Below are 18911 nucleotides of genomic sequence, written 5' to 3'. Positions count from 1 at the left end.
ACTAAATCATATCCCTGATGAATATATAGTAGAGGTAACAAATAGATTTAAGGAATTAGATCTGATAGACAGAGTGCCTGAAGAACTATGGATGGAGGTTTGCAACATTGTACATGAGGTAGCAACTAAAACCATCCCAAATAAAAAGAAACACAAGAAAGCAAAATAGCTGTCTGAGGAAGCTTTGCAAATAGCTGAGGAAAGAAGGGAAGTGAAAGGCAAGGGAGAAAGATATACCCAATTGAAGGCAGAATTCCAGAGAATAGCTAGAAGAGATAAGAATGCCTTCTTAAATGAACAGTGCAAAGAAATAAAAGAAAACAATAGAATAGGGAGGACCAGAGATCTCTTCAAGAAAATTGGAGATATGAAGGGAATGTTTCATGCAAAGATGGGCATGATAAAGGAAAAAAATGGCAGGGACCTAACAGAGACCGAAGAGATTAAGAAGAGGTGGCAAAATTACACAGAAGAATTATACAAGAACGAGCTTAGCGTCCCTTATAACCACGATGGGATGGTCACTGACCTTGAGCCAGACATCCTAGAATGCGAAGTGAAATAGGCCTTCGGAAATCTGAGCAACAACAAAGCTAATGGAGGTGACAATATTCCAGCTGAGCTATTCAAAATCTTAAAATATGATGCAGTTAAAGTGCTACACTCAATTTTCCAGCAAATTTGGAAAACTCAACAATGGCCACAGGATTGGAAAAGGTCAGTTTACATTCCAATTCCAAAGAAAGGCAATGCTAAAGAATGTTCAAACTATCGCACCATTGCACTCATTTCACATGCTAGTAAAGTTATACTTAAAATCCTACACGCTAGGCTACAGCAGTATGTGGATAGAGAACTACCAGAAGTACAGGCAGGATTTCGAAGAGGCAGAGGAACTAGAGATCAAATTGCCAGCAAACACTGCATCATGGAGAAAGCTAGGGATTCCAGAAAAACATCTATTTCTGCTTCATTGACTATTCTGAAGCCTTTGATTGTGTGGATCACAACAAATTGTGGCAAGTTCTTAAAGAGATGGGAGTACCAGACTATCTTATTTGTCTCTCGCGGGTCAAGAAGCAACAGTGAAAACTGGACACGGAACCACTGCTTGGTTCAAAATTGGGAAAGGAGTCCTGCAAGGCTATATAATGTTGCCCTGCCTATTTAACTTTTATGCAGAGCACATCATTAGAAAGGCAGGGCTAGACTAATCAAAAGTTTGAATTAAGATTGCCAGGAGAAATATCAACAATCTCAATATGCAGATGATACCACTTTATTGGCAGAAAGTGAAGAGAAACTAAAGAGCCTCTTGATGCAAAAGTTGGCTTAAAACTGAACATTAAGAAAACTAAAATCATGGCATCCGGTCCTCTCAATTCCTGGCAAATAGATAGGGAAGAAATGGAGGTAGTGACAGATTTTATTTTCCTGGGCTCCAAGATCACCGCAGATGGGGACTGCAGCCAAGAAATTAAAAGATGCTCCTGGGGAGGAAAGCTATGGCAAATCTAGACAGCACACTAAAAAGCAGAGACATCACCCTGCCAACAAAAGTGTGCATAGTCAAGGCTATGGTTTTCCCAGTTACAATGGTCCTGGAGAAGACACCCGTGAGTCCCTTGGACTGCAAGGCGATCAATCCAGTCAGTCCCAGAGGAGATCAACCCTGACTGCTCTTTAGAGGGTCAGATCCTGAAGATGAAACTCAAATACTTTGGCCACCTAATGAGAAGGAAGGACTCACTGGAGAAGAGCCTAATGCTGGGAAAGATTGAGGGCAATAGAAAAATGGGATGACAGAGAATGAGGTGGCTGGATGGAGTCACTGAAGCAGTCAACCTGAGCTTAAATGGACTCCAGAGGATGGTAGAGGACAGGAAGCCTGGAGGAAAGTTGTCCATGGGGTCGTGATGGGTTGGACATGACTTCACAACTAACAACAACATAGGTTTTTGCAGAAGTTCCTGGAACAGGATGAGATAGATTATGTGGTAGCTTAATGTCAGGCCCAAGAATGACTCCATGAGTAGGTCAAAGTAGTTTTATGTTGTTTTCCTAATTACAAGAATCTTGCTAGAGTAGACTAATTGCATTTTCTTGAGAACAAGCAGATAAAGGTTTCAGGAGTCTGGCCTCTTCCTCCCATGAAGTGACTCTAAGCTAGCCAGCCTCTTTACTTTCCCCTCTAATGTATCTAGAGATTCCATCACACCTAAGCATACAGATTTTAACTGACCTATGTTCCAGTATTATAGTTAGACCCAGTGGGGCGCTATACAACAAATCTGTGCAGCTAACATTTAGTAATAATCTATTGCTAATGATCAATGCCTACCTTCTCACAACAGGTTCCAATTTAACAGCTAATGGGCTAAACATGAAGCATACAAAAGTACCTTTGTGCTTAATAATCCCTCTGCTTATGTAACAGCTTCTGGTAACCTAAAAACGTTGGTGTGGGTTATCGATGAGACACGTTTTATTCAGTTCCACCAATACTACAAACTAGTTATAATTTCCCATGTATCAACCCAGTAATGTGAAAAATGTGAAAAAATGTTCCATTTTTCTGTTTACATTTCCAGCATTCTAATTTTGTATTTGGGTATATTTTTTCCAATCTCGCTGGCGCTAAATGCCATCTATACAACATTTTATACTGATTATCTTTATAAGCTATTGACAATGTTAATTTGTAATTTTTGGTCCATAATCTTTCCCAATCATCTAGTTTTATACTGTGACCTATATTCTTTGCTCAAGCTATCATTGGTCCATTCACTATCTCTGCCTCCAGTTCCACTCCTAGTAAATATACAATCTTGTTATAAGTTTTTCTTCTTTACATATCAGAATTTGACCTAATTGTTGTAATTCCTTTTCAATTCCATGTTCCTCTAAATCCTTTCAATATCTCATCTGTATTTGTAAATATGGCCACCAGTCTAAAATTATACCCTATTTTTTCAATTGATTTTAATATTTCTCTGTCTAATAGTTCTTTATATTTAATCATTTTCTTTGTGTCCATTGTATTTGGATATATTGTTGTTTCCATAGGTGAGACCCAACCCGGTAATTTCATTTAGTGTTTCTTTTTATTTTTTCCCATGTTTGTATTAGTGATTCCCTTATTTGATGTGTGTAAAAATATGAGTGTGACTTATTTCTTTTATCCCATAGGAAGGAATGCCATCCTGCTTGTAGGTCATGGCCCTCAATTGTTAAAATCCTTTTATTTTTTAAATTTATCCACTCTTTAATCCAGGTTAGGACCACAGCCTGATAGTATAATTCCCAATTTGGGAGTCCAAAGCCACCTCTACTTCTGCTATCTTGTAACATCTTTCAAGCTTATTCGTGCTTTCTTGCCCAGCCATATAAATTTTGTAACTATTCTTTTTCATTCTTCAAAAGTTTATTGTCTAACTTTATAGGGATTGTTTGAAAACAATACAATAATTCAGTAACACATTCAGTAACACATTCATTTTTATCATAGCTATTTTTCCTAATAGAGATTTTATTTTATTTATTTTTATTTGTCAATTGCTTACAAGATAATAGATATAAGTAAAAACAAAGTTATGAATACATGGACACATATAAGAAAAATAAAAATATATATAAAATAAACAATAGGACAGAGATGGTAGGCACGTTGGTGCACTTATGCATGCCCCCTACAGACTTCTTAGGAAAGGGGTGAGGTCAATAGTAGACAGTCTAAGGTTAAAGTTTTTTGGGGTTTGGGGAAAAAACCACAGTCAGGTAGAGTATTCCAGACATTGACCACTCTGTTGCTGAAGTCATATTTCCTGCAATCAAGTTTCTTTATTATATAATTTATCCCAAATTATTAAATCTTTCTTTAGTTGTATCAGTTTCTTATAATTGTCTTCTTTTATAGAGGAATATCTCCCTGTTAGCCAAATTCCTAAATACTTAATTCTTTTTTCAATTTGCAACCCAATTTCTGTTTCTAAAACTTTTTTTTTTTTTTTGGTTTTCCGTCAATTTTTTGGCTAATATTTTTGTCTTTTCTCTATTAATTTTCAACCCTGCTACCATTCCATATCTTTCTATTTCTTGTATCAAATTATTCCCTGTCTCTATTGGTTCTTCAATGAAAAACACCAAATTGTCCACAAATGCCTATACTTTGTATTCCTCTTTTCTAATCTTCAATCCTTTTATTTCAGTATTTTATCTGATCTGGGCTAGACAGATGAAGCACATATAAATGATCTTCACAAGTTTTTTCCATGATCCAGCAAAGATACCCAACATGGTCGCAGGTGCTATGACCCCCTCCCCCCTTCGTATGCTGGCTTGAATATCTGGCAATTCTTTTGATGGTTGCTGCTAGACATTGTTGAATAATTTTAAGCAGAATCTTGCTGAAGTGAGAGATGAGAGCAATTGTGTGATAATTGGAACAATCTTTAGAGTCACCCTTTTTTGGCACTGGAAGAAGTATTTGAGAGACAGATTATTATTTTTTTGCAACTAAAAGGTATTTCTGAAGCACACTTGAGTATCAGAAAATCTGCCTGGTTCACAACTCCCTCCAAAAGTTGGCTATTTTGCAAAGTATTGGCAAAAGAAAAAAAAAGGTATAAAGGAAAAAAATAACACAAATATCAAACATGGAATTAACAGGGAAGGTATTAGGTGTTAAAGTCTGTTCACTTCAGTTGGGAATGCGGGATGAAGAAAGAGCAATGTGATAGGGAACAGCTGGGCACCAGAAAAACCCGATGCAGGAGGGAATGCCTACAACAAACGGGAGAAACTGGTGGAAAAGCGCACGAAAGTGGAAAAACGGCCCCACACGGTGCTCTCCAGGCTCTGCGAGCGTTTCTAAGCAATGGGGCGCGAAGGCCTATTCTGGACGGTTGGCAGCGCGTGTCTTCCCGAGCGCGCGGCTAGGAGGGCTTGCGTTGCGTTTGGCTGCCTTAGACCACCCGGGAGGTGCTTTACTTGCGGCCGTTGCTTGGCAAGGGAAGGTTCAACTTGGCCCAGGCTATTGCTTGCCCTCGAGTGGGCCGGATTATCATGCCAATGACCCGCTCTCAGTCCGATCTCGGCCCCGACGTACTCAGTCTACATTTCACCACCCTGGACTATGTCATCTTCTCAACAATGTTGCTTTTGTCGGCGATAATCGGTGTGTTCTACGCCTTCCAGGGAGTCCCAAAATCTCATAAGGACTTTCTGATGGCGGAGCACAACCTAAGTTTTTTGCCTGTGGCATTTTCCCTTGCGACCAGCTGCATGTCGGCCTTGACAGTGCTGGGAACTCCGGCCGAAGTCTACCGCTTCGGAAGTATTTTTCTCCTCTTTGCTTTCTCGTACGCAATCATGGTGGTGATCAGCGCTGAGGTGTTCCTACCCGTCTTTTATCGCCTGGGACTCACAAGCGTTTACGAGGTAGGCATAGTACCCATACTCCTACGCCGTGGCAAGCTGAAATTTACCTCGCACGGTACATCATAACTATACACTTTCTAGTTTAATGTTAAAAACTTTACTGTTTTTTTCTGGAGCTGGACTTGTAGATTAACATTTCGCTTGGATAATGAGATGGGATGAACTGCATATAAACTGAATAAACATAGACTTTTATTTCTTCTCCAGCTGAGTTTGCAAGATAAATGAGTTTGTCTATCTAATTTTCATATTGAAATTGCACGGAGACCTAACAGAAAAGCTTTTAATTTCTGAACCTTTCTTGGATTTCAACCAGTGGTTTATTTTAAAGTTACAAATGGTGAAATGTAAAACGTTTCAGAACTCCTCCATCTAAATTCCTATTTCTGTAAGAGGTCCACCTGTTGTTCATTGGGTAATTCCTATGTCAACTGCCGTTAGAAATTGCAATCTATAAAGTATATACGTACAATATATATTTTTCATTGCTAATTTAAACCTCAGGGCTTTTTTCAATTCTATTAAAATCCATTAACCAACCATTGGCACAATTTATGGTTAATCTAATTAACAACAATGCTTAAAAAAATAAACTTGTTTCCAGTTATCTTAAAGCTGAAATTAATTTAAAATGAAACTTAAGGTTTCTTGGAACTCAGTGGAATTTATTATATTGCAAAAATAATACCTTAGAACAATTTAATTTTCTGGCTTCTCTTAAAATAAGTTCTTTAATTTTTGTTCCAAAAGTATAATTTAAATAAAGATTCCCTGAAAAAGAGATATCTTCTAACATGAGAGCAGTATATATACTATGGATATATTATTAATTTCCTTCCCCCAACTGTGTCCTTGTTTATTTTTTTAGTCATCTCTGTTTATGGGAATAAAATGTAATCTTTTCACATGACTCCCCATTCTAAAGAAGAATTGAAACTAATACTTGATTCCAATCCATACCAGCCTTTGAATATAGGAGTGGAAGAATCCATTTAGACCCCTAAGTAAATAAGTACATTAATCCCAAATAAAGTATTCAGGAAGATAGTTATCTGGCCTCCACTTGGCCATATCCAGTGAAAGGAGCACTGCACAAGCTTTTTTCACTCTTTCAATTGGAATCTTCCTGTAATTTAAATTTGTTTTTATGTCTTACACTCTGAAATGAAAGAGAATAGATCTTAATTTTCTCATTCACCCTTTAGAGTACCATATTCTTCACTTTCATCAAGTATGCTGTCCAGAGGGACATACAACTCAAAGTGGGGGTCTGATCATAGCAGAAAAATATGACATGATAATTATTTGCCACAATTTGCAAAGTATATTTTTATTGGTGCATCTTAAAATTGTTTTTGCATTTTTTTTCTGTAATCATGTTACACTGCAGTCATTTTCTGCGTATAATCATTATTCCAATACATTTTTTATAAGTACCAATACCAAAGGTAAGTAACACCCTTCATCAAGATGCTTCCATTGTAATCTGCAACTATTCTGAAAATGTTTGATACTTCACAAGCAAATTCCTTTCCTTCCTCTGATTATTCACTGATAAATTTGTGTTAACTCTTATGTTGGCTTTCTTGTTAAAATTTGGGCATTAGGACTTCTTTGCTCTTTTCCTTTTGTACATTGCACTTTTCTGTACACAAGCACATTTACTTTGTTTTAATAACTTACCTCTCTTGCAGTACTTGGAGCTTCGCTATAACAAGTATATGCGTATTCTTGGAACAATGACGTTTGTAATACTAATGGCAAGTAGAAGCACAAAATGTTATTATCTTTAAATCTTATTTAAAGTATTATAAACAGTAGTTTTTGAATGCAATGTTATTTATTTACATATAATATATAGATTTCATATTATTATAAATGGTATGCTCCTAGTTTAAAATTAAGTTGTTTTTAATGAGTTAATTTATAAAGGGTCATATTTATATGAAAAGGCAGGTACCATATATAATCTCTCACATATGAAAAGTGGAAATGGGGCACTAAAGGTATATTGAAACTATGGTAATAATTATTCTATTGCTATTGGCTCTTAGTAGTAAGAATTAAGTCATCATGTAAACTGGTTTCTTCTTCTTTTACTTGATCTGAAGTAAAGATCACCCTATTGTAACTCTTTGGGTACAGAGAATTTACTATAAGAAATAAGATATAAAGATAACAGTTGCTTAATGAAAAATACAAAGCTGTAATGGGGTGTTACAGTCTCGTTTTTCTTTTCATCTTGAACTAGCATTGTACTGGTCAAAACTATTACAGTAAATTTACAGAATAGTTATTGTTTCATATTATATTTGGTATAAACTAACATAAAGAATATTTATGAGGATATCTATGTGCTCATGCTTCTTTCTTTCTGTTATTTCTGCAGATGTTATACACCAGCATTGTTATATATTCTCCATCACTGGCTTTGAATAAAGGTACTGTGAACATTTTATCCACACTAGGGCATAATGTTCTAACACAGAAAAAGCTGCATAATCTAGAGCTACAACTTTATTGAGTTTGGAAAAAAAAGGATGACTATGTAAACAAAACATAGTATCATTAAATAAAGTCTGAATGTGTCTTAATTCACATCCACACACCTACTTTTAAGTTTAATTCTTCTGATGGTAATTTTGTCTTTCTGTTGATTTATTATAAAAAAGAACTTGTTGAGGAAAAAGTTTCCTGTTAGTTCAATGTTTTCTTGAATTTTATGTAAATTAATTGTTGAGATTTTCTTTATTTATTACTTAGAGGACTTTTATGGCCCTCTAGCTTACATAATAAATCTAGGTGACTCACAGCAATCCATAAATTCATAAAATTAACTTTATGTGAAATGTTCATCAGTTATGTGGGGGGGGGAAGTTATATATTGTGTTTTGTGATCAATTTACCCCATCCTGCAACACTGTTATATAATATTATATTAAAATCTATTTATGGAATGTTGCATTTCAAGTTTTACTTTACATGTAGTCCACTTGTTCAGTGACCATTTGAAGATACAAAAGTGCTGAATTAGTAGTACTTTCAACCAGATCTGAAAGCTCTGGCCATCCCAGGGTCCTCACGATCAAGTGATCACTATTTGTGATCTTCCCTGCTGGCTTCCCACAAGCAAATCCAATGGAGAAGCTGATGGAAGATAGCAAGACACTTCCATGCTTTTTCTCTTGAAGATTTCTACAAAGGAGCATGAGATCCCAGGGATCTCATATTTTGTAGTATGTACTCAGGCAGAAGCATCCTCTTCCCCGTCCCAGCTACACTCATGTTTTATAGTAGCACCTGTTCATAGCATGCATGCACTTATATGGTTCTGCAACATCCTTTCCCAGTCCACATGTACTTGCAACTCTCAGCAGCATTCCTTCCACTGCCTGTTCACAGTTGCATGGTGCAACACATCCTCTCCCCAGGTCGCACATATTCACACCTTACAGTGGCACCCTCTTCCACTCTGCAAGCACTTGCACCTTGCCACAGCACTGTCTCTCCAGCAGCCCTTTGTCTCTTCTCACTCTAGTAAGTTCCCTGCTTGTGAGCCACTCAGAACTTGCAAAACCTTCTACGTACCAATTCTACCCGTGCTTTCTACAATTTTGTAAACAACAAACTAAAAGACTCAAGGTCCATCCCACCCCTGAAAGGACCTAATGGTAAAGACTGCAAGGACAACACTATTAAAGCCAACCTCTTTAACACATTCTTTGGCTCAGTATTTGTAAACAGCAATGGATCATGCCCAGTATTTCCTAGTCGAACCACAGACAACTACAATGATCTAATACATATCGATTTTACAGAAGACAATGTTGAAAAAGCATTACACAATCTAAAACCATCTCTATCTATTGGACCGGACGGAATATGTGCCTACTTCTTAAAAAAGCTACCCACTGCCATAGCCAAACCTCTAAGCATAATCTTTGAAAAATCTTTCAAGACCAGCTCCTTGCCAAAACTACGGTCATCCCCATCTTCAAAAAGGGAGACCCCAGCCTAGTTGAAAATTACAGACCAACCTTTCTGCTAAGTATGATAGATTTAAACATGGAGAAAAAATATCAATATTTAATTTTGCACATTATAACTGCAGCCAGAATAAGCTACGCTCAAAACTGGAAACTGTCTTTCATTCCTTCAGAGGATATGGTAATTAAAAAAATACATGAATGTGCTGAGATGGATAGCCTAACCAAATTGTTAAAAAATAAACAAGATAGTGACTATTATGAAATATGGAACATTTGTTATGATTGGTTAAAGAAAAGGTAATATTTGATATTTGGATAAGTTATGGAAATGACAGAAGACGTGCATTTAATTATAAACTATATAGAAAAAATTAAAACATTAAAAGAATGAAGGAGTTATTGTAACAAGGCAGATCATGTCAATGATAAAGAAAAAAAATTTAACCATTGCTCAATATACACTATAAAATGTATATATGTATTTGTATGTATGTGTGTGTGTGTGTGTGTGTGTGTGTGTGTGTATATATATATATATATATATATATATATATATATATATATATATATATATATATATATATATATATTGATTTGTCTGTTTTAAATGTATGTCAAATGTTTTTTTCTAGAATAAAAAATGTAAATAATAAAAAAAAGAAAATTACAGACCAATCTCTTGATGCTGCGTCACCTGTAAAGTCATGGAATCAATTATTAACCAATCCATCATCCTCCACTTAGAGACAAACAACCTACTCTCTAATAAACAATTTGGTTTCAGGAAAAAACTATCATGTAATCTGCAACTCTTACACTGCAAAAACATATGGACTACACAACTCGATCAGGGCAAAGCAATAGTCGCAATCTACGTAGACTTCTGTAAAGCCTTTGATTCAGTGGTACATGACAAACTACTCCTAAAACTAAAATCTTACGGTATCTCTGGACACCTGCATTACTGGATAGAAGCATTCCTGTCAAACAGACAACAAATGGTCAAAATTGGGAGCGTCCTATCAAAAACCGTACCTGTCAACAGTGGTGTCCCCCAAGGCAGTGTTCTAGGACCAACTCTTTTCATACTCTACATAAACGACCTCTGTGATCATATTAAGAGCAACTGCATTCTCTTCGCTGATGATGTAAAGCTATTCAACACCACAGACAACACTGCTACCTTTCAAAAAGACCTTGACTATGTATCAGAATGGTCAAACAAATGGCAACTTCAAATCTCAACAAATAAATGCTCTGTCCTACATATTGGCAAAAAAAATCAGAAAATAAAATACAGGCTGAATAGTCAAGACCTTGTTGATGATCCAAATTCTGTCAAGGATCTTGGAGTACTCATCTCTAATGACCTAAGTGCTAGAGCCCACTGTAACTACATAGCCAAAAAGGCGTTAAGAGTTGTTAACCTAATGTTACCTAATCTTACATAGCTTTTTCTTTGAAAATATTACACTACTAACTAGAAGATACAAAACATTTGCTAGACCAATACTCGAATACAGCTCATCAGTCTGGAACCCACATTACGTATCTGATATTAACACAGTTGAGAAAGTCCAGAAATATTTCAAAAGAAGAGTTCTCCACTCCTCTACTCGTTGCAGAATACCTTATGCCACCAGACTTGAAATTGTAGACCTAGAAAATCTAGAACTACGCCGCCTTCGGTCCAATCTAAGTATAGATATAAAATCATACATTGCAATGTCCTACCTGTCAATGAATACTTCAGCTTCAACCATAACAACACAAGAGCAAACAATAGATACAAACTCAAGGTTAATCGCACCAAACTTGATTGCAGGAAATACGACTTCAGCAACAGAGTGGTCAATGTCTGGAATATTCTACCTGACTCTGTGGTTCCTTCCCCAAACCCCAAAAACTTTAACCTTAGACTATTGACCTTATCCCTTTCCTAAGAGGTCTGTGGGGGACGTGCATAAGCGCACCAACGTGCCTACCATCCCTGTCTTATTTCTTTTATTTCTTTTATTTTTCTTATAGGTATCCATGTATTCATAACTGTTTTTACTTATACCTATTATCTTGTAAGCAATTGACAAAAAAAAAAAAAAATTAAAAAAAAACTTCCTATTGGTTTCCCCATTGACTTTGTTTATGGGAAGTCTGCAGGAAGTTGCAAGTCACACTCATATGAGACCCTCACTTAATAACTTGGGATCCTTGTTTAATGATGACAATAAGCATTGCTGGGATTGCTGTTGTTAAACAATACAATCGTGTGTCATCACACTTTACCATCGCATTGCTTAGTGACAGTCACTCAAAATAACAAAGTCTTCTGGGAAGGTGGACCGAAGATAAACTTGCCTTTCACTTAAACAGCAAAGTCTATGCTTGAGAGAAAGATGTGTACTTAGCTGGGATACTATCTGCCTGCCTATGGACTGTTAATTAAGAGGTTTTCAATCTATGCACTACATACACTATAATTTATAGTTTTTCTTACGTGCTTCTGGTTATCTTTCCTTTAATTAATTTAAATATATTTCTTCTATACTATCCTAGAAATATTTCAAAAACTCTTTTCTTTTTCAGCTGCAGGATTTCGCTTGTGGGATTCAGTAATAGCAACAGGATTAATCTGCATGTTCTACTGCTCAGTCGTATGTTAAAAATCTCTATAATTCACATTTTGTAAATTATTAGTAAAGCAATCCAAGTTAGATATGGAGCTTCTCAGTCATCTAGGTCATGATTGTCCCAAAGGTGCTTTTCTCAAGAGGCAATTGGACTTTCTGGTTTTTCATTGAAGATGTTTTGCTTCCATCCAAGAAGCTTCTTCAGCTCTGACTGGAACCATTTATACTCCTTGCAGACAGTTGGTCATTTGCATTCTTTTAGCAGGTCGTTAATATACCTATTTTTAATAAGGTATATGATGTATAAATTACTTCATAAATGCATGGCACAACATAGGAGAACAAACACTGCTTTTAAGGGCATGAACTTTTAATCATGTAGACATTTCTGTATTATATAAAAACCAATCTATATACAAATATTTTTCTGTATTAATATTGTAATGTATCATAAGTAAAGAAAAAAGGCCTCCACAAGAATATCACAAACACAGCAGCTCCTAATTGTTTTCAGAAAAAGAAGCTGATATTATTTAGAACATGAATATTAATTTATTCAGTTCAAACAAACAATACTAGAATATAAATGAAAGCTCAACTTTTGAAATTTTTATTTTCTAAAGCAAATACATGATCTATGCCAATATTTCTATATTTAGTGGGTAGTTTGTGCAAAAATCAGATTTCATATGCATTTTTATATAGGCAGAACATATATTTTACTATGGTTTATATCTGTTGTTTCCAACTAGGGTGGTCTAAAGGCAGTAGTCTGGGCAGGTGTTTTCCAATATATACTGATGATAATTGGGCTGGGACTGGTATTTGCAAGGGCTGTGATCATTAAAGGAGGATTTGGTCCTATTCTACACGATGCTTACCAGGGAGGAAGATTAAATATTTGGGAGTAAGTACTCTTTTGCATGGAAACTAATAAAAATGCAACTTTTTATTAAAATTATTAAAAGTGTTTTTAAAGTTTATGCATTTGTATTTGAACTCGTGGACAAATGAAATGAATCTTAATCATTTTAAAATAGCAAATTATATAATAATAATAATAATAATAATAATAATAATAATAATAATAATAATAATAATAATAATAATAATAGATTAATAACAGATTCCATTTCCCCCCACCCTGCCCTTCCCATCTGTAATTGGATCATAGCACTTGGTGATGTTAATTTATTGATGTTTTTAGGGATTTGTACTGTATGTATCTTTTATGATTATAAGCCATCCAGAGTTGCCCTGTGGTGGCCAATAAATATTATAAATAAATAAAACATTTTGTATTAATATAAGTTACTATAACAAGCGGATTTGGATTCATTTTTACAGAACAGTCATTTATATTATATATAGACAGACATATTCTGTCTCTCCTGAAGCTTAGGAGGTTACTGTCATCTTATTAAAGTGATTGTTAAAGGCTTGTCTCTTCACCTAAATCATCTATATTATGAATACCAGATTAAATTTCTTAGTGACAACTGTTTGTATTAAAAGAAATAGAAGATGCTCATCTTGAATAACAACGTAACTCAGGAAGAACAGCTTCTATTTTGTTTAAACTATATATATCAGCTATAAAAAATAAAGAATACATTGAGTGTTTTGAAAAGGAGTTATCTTTATTATCCTAATAAGTTTATAAAGTTTGCAGGAGAACTGCTCAAACTTGGACTGTATGAACCATAGCAACAGGATTCTCTTGTTTTGAAATTTAGAAAGTAAAATGTCTAAAAAATGGTAGCAATACTGCCAAAGCTGTAATTAATTGTAAAAAAATTCTAAATCCTTGCCACTGCCTTTTAATGATGAGATGTGACTGACTCAAGCGATTCTCACAGTATGTTGACATAATAAGTATATCCCGTGAAATGCCCCTGTTTCACTATTTCAAGGATTTGTAGGTAGTCCCTCAGAGAAAACTTTCTCCCCAAATAGTTTTCAGATCTGTACTATCTCTTAATTGTGTTCTAAAATTAGTCTTCTCTTGTGTTCTATATTCAGAAATTAGTCTTCTCTTCTCTTATGGCCTTTTCCAAAAAGCCATAAGAAATAGTTTTCCCAACGCGTGGTCCTTCTTCACCTTTCCCTGTTTGAGCCAACTAATATTTTTTCCAACTAGCAACTGTGAAAGAAACAAAATGGCAACTATTTGGAGTTTCATACCTTTCTTTATGGAACAGAGAATTTTGTACTATTGTAATACATATATTATAGGAAAAATGGAGCTTGTTATAGAATAGATGATGGCATTGGTTTGATAACATGAGAAGTGTCACTTGTAAGACTGACTTTTTAAATTGTTTATAGTTTCTATATTTATACTGGGAAAACATGAATTTTATTAAGTTGAAAAGTCCATTTCCCCCCCACTAAATTCTAGAGTTTTTTTAGTGACAATATTTAAATTATTTTCTTAAATTTTCTATGAAGCTTTAACCCGAATCCTTTGAAAAGACACACTGTGTGGACTGTTGTGATTGGTGGCACTTTTACTTGGGTTGGCATGTATGCAACAAATCAAAGTCAAGTTCAGCGATATTTTGCTTGCAGATCACAATGGGATGCCAAATGGTAAGTCTGCGTATTGTAAATGCATTGTTCCAATCCAAACATCCTTGTAGTAATATTTTATGTTTATGTTTATGTTTGTGTGTGTATGTATGTAGTGGTTGGATAGCTTAGTGGTTAGAACGCTGCTTTTGATGTGGGATACCAGGGTTCAAATCCCTTACTATTAGATGTCCTTGGACAAAGACCCTCTAACGCTTCACCTTCCTACTCTGGTGGAAAGGTGACTACTGGAACAAACCATTTATGGACAAAACAAGAGAACCTAGAATTGATGGACTGCTACTACAACAATAGATCTAATGAGAGAGAATATATACCAAAAGCACTTAGAATTATATACCACTTTACAGTGCTTTACAGCTCTCTCTAAGTGGTTTACAGAGTCAGCATATTGGCACCAACAATTTTGGGTCCTCATTTTACCCACCTCAGATGGATGGTAGGCTGAGTCGACCTTGAGCCAATCTTGGTGAGATTTGAACTTCCAAATTGCAGGCAGCCAACAATCAGCAGAAGTAGCCAGCAGTACTGCACTCTAACCACTGCGCCACCATGGCTATATGGAACATGTGGGAACTATGGACAGGCAGAAGTTTTGCATCCACACACCAACTGAGAAACAGCTAGTTACCCAATGCCTTAATATATTGAAGAGGAAACTGCTCTCACAACTTGAGATAGATCAATTACACATTACAACCTATACTCAAGAAGACCTGGAAAACCAACTGGATGTGCAGCCAATCCCTGAAGCTGGGATGTCACTACCACCTTCTCTATTACAGAGCACAACAGTTGATAGGAGACATAAGATCATGGACAAACTAGCTGCAATCAACCCTCAAGACCGGTTGCCAAGGCTCATTGAGAAGTACTATCAGATAGTATTCTAAAAGATGTTGTTCTGCATACATTTGAACCACTTAGCTAGATAACCACAAGGGCTGGATATGGATATATGTTCAAGAGTAGAACTACCATCAGTCATTGCCTGTATATGGATGAGTGAAGCCCCATCTGCGCATGCATGGGATCTGGGCAGCAAACAACCCCCCCTCCACATTCCACAGAAAAATCACCCTCCATGGAACTGATCCCTGGAGCCTAAAAGGTTGGCGGTGTTGCCCTAACAGACATATAGCCCAGTTGCAAATACCTTGGTTTCCCACAGTCACATGGACACCATGAGGACGAAGCAAGGAAAACAGTAACATCCAAGTATCACCAAAGGATAGTACAGGTTTTGAAGAGCCAATTCTATAGGAAGAACAACAGTTAACATGTACATCCCACCAACTTCAAATTCCCTGCCAGTATAGTGAGCTGGCTAAAGAAGTACATGGAAGCTGCTGACTTGAAGATCTGGAAGCTCCTCACAATGTATTGAGGTTTCCACCCCAAATCCAACACCCAGAGACTACACTAGCTGTAATGGGGATGTATGGGGCCTGGTGAGTGTCAAAAACACTGTCTTGGATGAAATTCAGAGCATCCAGTAATACATCAGTAAGATGGCACCCAAAGATGAGCTGCTGAGAGAACGCCTGAAGCAGCAGCAGATATGGGAGGAAGATAAGACAGAGAAAATGCCATGGCAAGAACATCTGCACAGAATACAGGCCAGACCATCCTAAGTCCAGATGGGACATCCCACAGAAGGTCATGGATAATAAGAAGGAAAATTAAGGTCCTGTGGGACTTCCAGATCCAGACAGATAGGTAGGTACTAGCCAATCAATCAGACATTATGGTAGTAGACAAGGATCAAAAGACAGTGGTTGTGATAGATGTAGCAGTACCGTGTGACAGCAACATCAGGGATAAGGAGTAGAGGAACTGGAGAATATTAGGACCTGAAGGAGGAACTGGAGAGGAAAGACCAAAATGGTACCAATGGTGGTAAGAGCACTATGACTCCTAAGCTGGGAGAGTGGCTCTTAACAGATTCCAGGAACAACATCAGAGCTCTTTATCTAAAAGACTGCAGTGCCAGGATATTTAAGATCCTGCACAGAACCCTAAAATTCCAAGGCTTCAAGAAGAGGACCTGAGATTGAGGAATACCTGAATGCTAGTTTTTTTGTGGTGATACTTGGGGCAGAAGGGAATAAGAGGAAATGGTATTATATATTCTGCCTCAAACTTCAAATGAAAGGTGGAATACAAATCTCTTATATCTCATAAAGCAGATAAAAGTACAAAGTTAAGCAAGTCTCCATTATTATACTTTTGCCATTTCAATATTTTTTTCATTTAATTTTGGTGATCCTTTCTTGCAATATAATTAACAAAAAATTTAAAACTATAAAAAGAAATCACTAATACTTCATATTTTGCTCAATGTAAAAGTATTACAGCATATAAATGTGGCATTTCTGTGATAGTATAATTTTAAAAAGAAATGTTTCTAATCTTCCAAACATTTATTCAATTTTATTATAGTGCTCTATATCTGAGTCTTGTGGGCCTGTGGATAGCTCTGATTTTTGCTTCACTGGATGGATTATCAATGTATTCAATATACAAAGATTGTGATCCATTGACATCTGGAATTGTATCAGCTCCAGATCAGGTTTAGTATTCAGTACAAGTGAAATAATTGTCATTTGGACTTGTTTTATCTTTTCTTTGCATCTCCTATGTAAATAATTTATGGTCACATTATTCTGCAACAATTAAAATGCTTATACCAAAAATGTACTATTTTATTAGAAATAGATGTAAATCCATGAAGGAAGAGAATGATGTATTTTTGGAGTGGGGAGAACTTAAAATATATGTATTTTGTGAAAAGAGAAAGAGAAGGAAGGAAGGAAAGAAGGAAATAAAATAAATAAATAAATAAATTTGTGCAGTTTTACAAGATCCAATCTGGATCAGTCATTGTGACCAGAGGTTTACTCTTCCTCTGAGAAATACCAGTAAACTTCTGGCCCTGGTGACCAACCCAGTTTGGATCTTGTTACATTATCCCGGGACACTTATATTTGCTTCATTTTGTGAAGTGTTTTCAAATATATCTGATGCAATATAACAACTACTGTTAACACAAATGATGGCTTCTCTCTTCAAATGATGGCTTTTTGATTTATTTCAGCAGCTGTGCTAGGGAATATGTAGTATCTATCCTAGTTTAATTCATTGACTAACAATTTCTAAAGCAAACAATTTTAAATGTTTATGGGTCCAATTTTTGGTTGTAGTCTGAAGAACACAAATTCTCTTGGTCTTATGCTGGCAGCATCAGACCCGATTTTTTATAACAAAGAGAATAAAATATAAAGATGTAATTTTCCTCTTGTCACAACAAATATAAATTTTTTTTAAACTTGTCACTTTATCTTAAAAAACAGTATCTTCATCCCATAACACATTTCTTATTTATAGACAAATCATTAAAACATTGATATTCAGTCATGGTAAGCAAAGTCCATTAAGGATTAATAGAAATAATAACATCTATTTTAATCTTGATCAAATAAACCAGGGGTGTCAAATTCGCATCATCATGATGTTGTCACATGACTTATGATTTTTGTTCCCCTTTGCTAAACTGGGCATGGCCAGTGCGTGACGCATCTGGCCTGCGGACCATGAGTTTGACAGCCCTGAAATAAACCAACTTTATATTTCTTCCCTTTATTTTTTAAGATATTTGAGTCTTTAATCCCTTCAAATATTGTGCTGTACCTTTATTTATTTTTTTCTTGTTTCTTTTTATCAAGTTTTTCAAAACTTTTAACAGGTCTCCTTTATGTCTAATATAAGAAAATTATTCCAATCAATTCTCCAGGTTTGTTATTTGCATTTCCCCATTAATTATTAAAGGAGCATTTGGATCACTTGTATATCCAGTATTTCATATTTTTTCCTGATCATTCTTGTAATCAGCCATTTTAAAATCTGTTAAAATTTATTTCCATCTTATCTAATTCTAGATTTAAATCAAAGACTACAAAATATAAACATGTCAAAAAATCTATAACAAAGGAGAGCATATTGTTTCCTTTATTGATTAGTGGATAAAATTTCCTTTAAAAATATACTGCCCTATATATCTTGCCTTTGCCATGTGGCCCAGATAATCTTTGTGCCTTGCCTCTGCGCCTCACTTGCTCTGCTCACCAAAGGTAAGCATGCCACTCATTCACCCTTCACCTCAGGTCGGGGGCCAGAGACATACTACTTCCCAGCTCTGGCCTTGCCCCGGAGCCTCTGCCCGCTTGCCATTAGCCTCGGCTGGATCAGGGAACGTGCCATTCCT

General features: G+C 35.9%; 1 protein-coding gene across 1 annotated transcript in view; it reads left to right on the top strand.

Annotated features, from left to right (window-relative positions):
• The first annotated feature begins 4936 nt into the window (after positions 1–4936).
• The window catches only part of SLC5A8 (solute carrier family 5 member 8), a 31599-nt gene continuing 17624 nt past the window's right edge, over positions 4937–18911 (top strand). The window contains exons 1-7 of the mRNA XM_026692715.2: positions 4937–5439; positions 7134–7199; positions 7829–7880; positions 12012–12079; positions 12808–12962; positions 14507–14647; positions 17090–17219. Coding sequence (XP_026548500.2) covers positions 5065–5439; positions 7134–7199; positions 7829–7880; positions 12012–12079; positions 12808–12962; positions 14507–14647; positions 17090–17219 — 987 coding nt within the window. The 5' untranslated portion in view covers positions 4937–5064. The remainder of the gene's footprint in view (positions 5440–7133; positions 7200–7828; positions 7881–12011; positions 12080–12807; positions 12963–14506; positions 14648–17089; positions 17220–18911) is intronic.

The sequence above is a fragment of the Notechis scutatus genome, chromosome 6 (genome assembly GCF_049901735.1).
Source record: "Notechis scutatus isolate UNSWTSFEM ecotype Mainland chromosome 6, rNotScu1.2, whole genome shotgun sequence".
Taxonomy (NCBI): Eukaryota; Metazoa; Chordata; class Lepidosauria; order Squamata; family Elapidae; genus Notechis; species Notechis scutatus.
Note: the sequence above shows the minus strand (reverse complement) of the source record. Positions and strands in the feature narration are given on the sequence as shown.